The 6075-nt window shown below is 28.6% G+C and overlaps 1 protein-coding gene across 1 annotated transcript; it reads right to left on the bottom strand.

Annotated features, from left to right (window-relative positions):
* Nucleotides 1-1019: 1019 nt before the first annotated feature.
* On the bottom strand, nt 1020-4135 carry LOC101488559 (uncharacterized). Its single transcript, XM_004507682.3, has 7 exons — nt 3772-4135; nt 3435-3476; nt 2291-2373; nt 2101-2202; nt 1772-1986; nt 1589-1683; nt 1020-1495 (listed from the first exon to the last, which is right to left on the bottom strand). The coding sequence occupies exons 1-7, from the start codon at nt 3911-3913 to the stop codon at nt 1242-1244; spliced, it is 933 nt and encodes a 310-aa protein (XP_004507739.1). The 5' UTR covers nt 3914-4135; the 3' UTR covers nt 1020-1241.
* Between the last annotated feature and the right edge of the window lie 1940 nt (nt 4136-6075).

Genomic DNA, 6075 nt, shown 5'->3' with positions numbered 1-6075 from the left:
GCTTGGGGCCTATTTTCCAGAGTCATATTTTTGGGGAACATATTTTTCATCTATCATATCTCCTGAAGATTGACCCTATTCTATTTCTATTGTTTTTGATAGAAGATGTTGTTTGTACTAGTTTTGTTAGATGTAATAGTCGCCTACTTTAACAATGTTTCAATAAAATTTTAATAATGAATACTCATTTGTTTTGTTATATTACTCTTACATTATTTCTCCATCTTTTGTTAGTAAATGTAAAGTACACATTTGTACAAAATCAAAATTCTTTTCGCTTTTGAAAAACGAAAATAAGCCGTATCTAAGTTGACTAAAGAAGAAAGAGAGAAAAAAAGTGGATACATAAAACTATAAACATACTAAATTATATTATAGATTTGTTTTTAAACATAAGATTTTATTTAATAAATTAACAGAATTAAAAATTAATAATAAAATAAAATTTATCAATTATTAATATTTTTTTCAATATTAACTTACGAAGAAAATATTAACTTTTATATATAAATATTATTATTATTATTATTATTATTATTATTTAACTTTTTTTTAATTGGTAATATTTTTTGCATATATCAGCTCACCTATGCAGAGTCAATTGTATAGGATCCAGGGCCAATAATAAGACACATGTTACTTGGATAAAAAATAACCTGAGTTACTTAAATTTAAATCAATATTCTTTATCATCTTTCATAAATAATGATGGGTGGCTTGACAACATACTAAATATATTCTTGTAATGTATTTTTCTTATCTTGGATTGAGTATAATGTATGGCTAGATTGACCTTGTTCTATTTCTATTATTTTGATGAAGACGTTGTTTGTATTAATTTTCTTTGATGTAGTAGTTTTTCTAGAAGTTTTAGTTTCTTTTTTGTTGGGAAGAAGCACCTCTTATTACTTTATCTTCTCTTTTTATCTAAAATCCCACAATTTCTTTAGGTCCTTGATGACAAGCTTGTGACATGGAAAGAATATAACACTATAATACACTATTTACATAAGAGTATCTCTTGTAAACCATAAAATTAACTAAAGAAACATTCTCAAATCAAAATTTAGAAATGCATTACAAATATTGTTCATATTAATAATGTGTCTCTACATTTATCAGAAGTATACTTCCATACTTCTGCAAATCCATTTATAACTAGAGAAGGAATTATTGATACAACAAAAGGGTAGGGAAAAAAATAAGCACAATAGAACTCAGATATAGCAAGACATAGAAATTTAGTTATCCTCTTGTACAGGTGATTCTAACATTCTTACCGTGCGAGGGAGCATAAACTCGGCAAATATAGGAAAATGAGATGATGGATAACATCCATCAATATTATCATTCACAACTTCACATGAAACAGGAATCAAAGATCTACCTCTGAAAAGGATCCAATCAACGTGAAGATCCTGTGTTTGGCGATCCCAACAGAGGCAGAGGGCTCTAAAAATTAACTTGAGAAATTCAAGGGTTCCTTGTTTATCACCTGACAACACCAGATAATAATAGCACAGTCATGTTATGCTCATTTGATGAAACAGAAATAAAGGCGTAAAATCATCGAAGAAGCAAACAGTACCCTTGAATCCATGATAAGTTCGGATTAAGGAAACGTTTTTCCTCACACGCGCACTAGGCCATGCATCCCTCATATCCCCAACTACACCATGCTCTCTGCATTCAACCAGAATAAACATACAAGTTACAAAACCACTCTTTTGTAGTATGATCATTGATAACAACTAGTATTTGGAAAAACTACCTTGATCTTCCAAGAAGAAAACGTCCGGTAGTTGATTCCTTTTGTGTATTGAATCCTCCACAGTACACAACTGGAAGGCTAGGGGGTAAGGATGCAATATGCTGCCATGTGAGTAAAGCACTTCGTCTACGGGCACGAGGACTGAACTGGTCCATGTTTGTATTTACTATCTGAAATGAGAATCCTGGTGGCTCAACTCCTTTTAGTTGAAATGTGTGGACAATACATCATGTCAAAGAACCAAAAGATTTTAAAGATTGTGTTACAAAAGTACAACACAGTTCATAAACAATTGAAGTTATAATTTCTTTTCTAAATCATAAGGATATAGCCCATGTTGCAATGCAAGGAACTTCGGAACCCCATGAGAAGCTTCCAGGTACAGAGGGAGACTCAGACAACCAAAAAGTTCCACCTTCTAGAAGCTCTACCTTCATTTTTATAAAAAAACTGTGAACCAATCTGTTCTGTTGTATAAGAAAATCTACGAGATAATACCAAAAATAATTCCATATATACCTTTTCCTTATCATAGAAGATAGTGCAATGCTCATCAGTGGTATCTTGTGGCCCTTTTCGTGATACGCCAAACTGATCATAACCTGAGTAATTATTTTTATCAACTTAAAGGAATCTGAATAAATGAAAATAGTACCCTTCCTAGTAGAATATCTTATTAAAGCTAGTTTCTAGTTGTCATCAAATTTTACTGAGAGTTGATAAGGACAATTGATGTTTGAAAACAAATTCATGGCAATGGTATTGAACTCTGAGCATATTTGATTTTCTTGCAGAATAATTGTACATAAGTAGTTTGGAAGCCATCCTTGAACATTATTAATTCAAGAAAATTAGCAAATGGAGTGAGTCGATTTGAGCTAAAAAATTCAACTACAAGCATAAAGCAAGACAAATTTAAGTGACTAAATAAAAAGGAGAAGGAAAAAATGTTGCCGGCCACGGATGAAATTATTTCCTAAAACAACTAGTAAATAGCTATGCTTATTCATATCACTCCACAAGAGTATAGGAGGATCAAAAGACGTGCAACACTCCCATTTTGTTCCCGAAAGAGTGGCCTAGTGGTAAGAATTGGGACACCAAAGAACTATTTGTAGAAGGTCAGAGTTCGATTTCTGCTACTAACAAATTCCCCTCCCCTTAACAAATTAACCACTGATAGTCTGCAAATAAAAAAACACTCCTAGTTCCTTGTGGTACATAAATTTGACACCTGAGAGTATCTTCCAACTTCATACTTATGCATTAGTTTCTCACTTTGAATCCTAGAGTTTATCTAAATTCTAACCTTTCTAACATTTTTGAATGAACTGCACGCCTATTTTAACATAACCAAACCATCTTCCATGTATAGGCATCCCATGAGATGAGAACATCAGCATTAATTCATTTAAAACTTGGGATAGTAACACATTAGATAAAAGCACTTTACAGACATGTACATTTCTCTTAACCAGTACCATTCGGTGTAATAAATAATCATTGAACAAGGACATGACTATGATCTATGGCACATACATTATGACAAAAGAGATGCAAAATATGCTGGTAATGTAACCAAACAATGCAAGCAACAAATTTAAAAACTAAAAATCAATCCTTTTAGAAGCTGAAAAACAACATATTTAGAAAAAGTTGTCACCTGGCAAACCTTGCTGGAGAAAATCCAATTGTGTTTTGACTCCTGAATCAAGACAGAGAAGGGGATAAATAAAACTAAATCAGAATAATGAAAGGAAGAAACTTCTCACAAGTCATATATATTTTCAAAGAAGAAAAAAAAGGCATCCAGATCAAATCAAGAACAGAAATAGTAAGCAAAAATATTAAAAATAAAATAAAAAAATCCCCCTAAAATCGCCTAAATGAACATATTTGGAAGTGAGCAATGAATTGAATATTGAAATATTAATGAAGAAGAATATTTTGAAAAGGAAATCACAAAAAAAAAAAAGGAAAGAGAGATGAAGGAACCTTACCTTGTTGGGTACAGAGGATGATGGGGGAGTAACTGGTAATAACACTTATGCATATGTCTCTTCTCTTTTCCCATGAATTAGGACTGTCTTCTGCTTCATCATCATGGAGATTCAAGGTCATCACAGTCAAAGATACACTCATTTTATTTTTCCAAAATTCTCTTTACAAATTCATAGCAATGAAATGAATGATTCAATAAAATCAAAAATGGAAGAGGTTGTGATGTGATGATATTTTAGTTCTATTGTTTTTGTGTTTCTCATTCATGAATCAAAATGTCTGACAGCAAGAAAAAATAAAGGAGGTTTTATTTTCTTTTCTTTTCTTTTATTTATATTCTCTTGGTTGGTGGTGTGGTGTGAGTGTGACTCCCTCACTCTCAATTGAGTTATTAACTCTCTCAATTGCATTTTCAGGATACTTTTTTAATTATCATAAAATAAAATCAATTTGTGTTATCTAACCCAGTTAGTTTTGTTTCAAATTTGTAACTTTTATTGTTTAAATTTATTTTTTTAACTTTTAAATTTAAATGTAATTATTTTATATTAGAATTTATTGTTAAACTCATTTTATACAATTCATTTAAGAGAATTTAATTTTGAATTTTGATTGAAATAATTTTTGAAATAAAAGGGTTGTTTGTAATTTATTATTTATAAAATCGAGACAGTGAAGTTTTAGCGAAGTCATAGGTAGAAGGGTGATTGATGCCCCTTTTCTTGGTATGCTTTATTTTCTTTACACTTTTTGGAGGGTGCCAACCATTGGATTATTCAAAATCAAACCATCCTTTACTAGGACCGGATTTCGGGTTAATCAAACACAAGCTTGTCTTTAAGGTGTTTTTAATTTTTATATATAAATAAAAAATAAAAAAGAAGTTAAAATGTCTTCTGTCAAGAAAATCAAGTCAAAATACAATCATAAATCATAGACAAGTGTGATAAGATGTTTTTTAAAGAACCTAGTGAGTATATATAGGTAGCATGTAGCAACACTGATTATATCTGATGAAAGGAACTGATACTATTCACAAAGTGACAATCACGGTTTGAATCTACGGACTACACTCCCTTGAGTTGAAACTTGTGATAATGAAAAATTACAAAATCCTTGTCAAAATTAATTCCATTTATTTTTCTTTTTCTATAGGTTCCCTATTTATTATTTTTGCGAGAAAATTTACGATATATATATTCAAAAACATGTATATTTACATGTTTTCTATTATCTTAAAGTCGGACATTAGGTTTATTTATAGTTCTCATGTAAATTTTGGAATTTTTCATGATAGAAAGAAATGAAATAAATTTTAAAAAAATCACATAAAATACACTAAAATGGAATTAATTAAAAATTAGTTGATGCCATTTTCATTACTATACGTATCCTATTTGATCTCCATATATGTGCGTTTACCTCTATTTTGCTCCATCACATTTTCAATTAAGTCTCAAGACAGTACAAAAAACAAAGAGTAGAATTTTATCTCAACTAATAAGAACATGTATTAATATTATTTTAAAAAAAATTATGAAATTTATATATATATATATATATATATATATATATGCTTCGTTTGGTTGTTCAGTGCAACAAAAATGAAGGTGGTTGAACTCAGCCCAAGTACAGTTTACCATATCAAATATTGTATTTTTATAGATTATAGTTAAGAATTATAAATTAGATACATATAATATACAAAATTTAAGTAATAAAATACAAAACTCTTTCTAAAGAAGTACAATTTTTTTTTTAAACTAGCTCACGCAACACATAATCCTACTCTAGTTTTAAGATTAAGTTACAAAAATTGAAAGATGATTTTATCTAGTGTACACAAATAAGATACTTTTATCTCATGCACAAATTTATTTATTCCTATTAGATCAATAAATCTCATCATCTCACTCTCATGCATTGTGAACATTAAATGATGTCAAAATAAATATATTTTTCTTTGTATGTGTATATTTTTTTTAAATAAAAAATTATCCATTATAGTCTACATTTGCATCCTGAAAATATAACTATTTTTAACCTTTTAACTTTTTTTATTTTAATAATGAAATAATTTTTAATTGAATAAAAATAATAATAATATTTAAAAAAATAAAATTATATTAATAAAATCAAACAAAATACATTTTATTTTAACAAAGTAATAATTGTTAATTTAATAAATAAATTTAAAAAATTTATTATTATTATTATTTTATATATTTATTATATATTCATTAACTAAATTACTAATTTATTTGCAAAATAATAAAATTGTTAAAATAATACAAGATATTGGG

Source organism: Cicer arietinum, chromosome 7 (assembly GCF_000331145.2).
Source record: "Cicer arietinum cultivar CDC Frontier isolate Library 1 chromosome 7, Cicar.CDCFrontier_v2.0, whole genome shotgun sequence".
Taxonomy (NCBI): Eukaryota; Viridiplantae; Streptophyta; class Magnoliopsida; order Fabales; family Fabaceae; genus Cicer; species Cicer arietinum.
This window is presented reverse-complemented; position numbering and strand designations above follow the sequence as displayed.

Excerpts from the sequence above, each read along its gene's own strand:
- LOC101488559 (XM_004507682.3), bottom strand. The coding sequence starts at position 3,913 with ATGAGTGTATCTTTGACTGTGATGACCTTGAATCTCCATGATGATGAA. Across the intron at positions 3,477-3,771 it reads CATCCTCTGTACCCAACAAG|GAGTCAAAACACAATTGGAT; the intron begins GTAAGGTTCCTT and ends GTCTTGATTCAG. Across the intron at positions 2,374-3,434 it reads TCTCCAGCAAGGTTTGCCAG|GTTATGATCAGTTTGGCGTA; the intron begins GTGACAACTTTT and ends ATAATTACTCAG.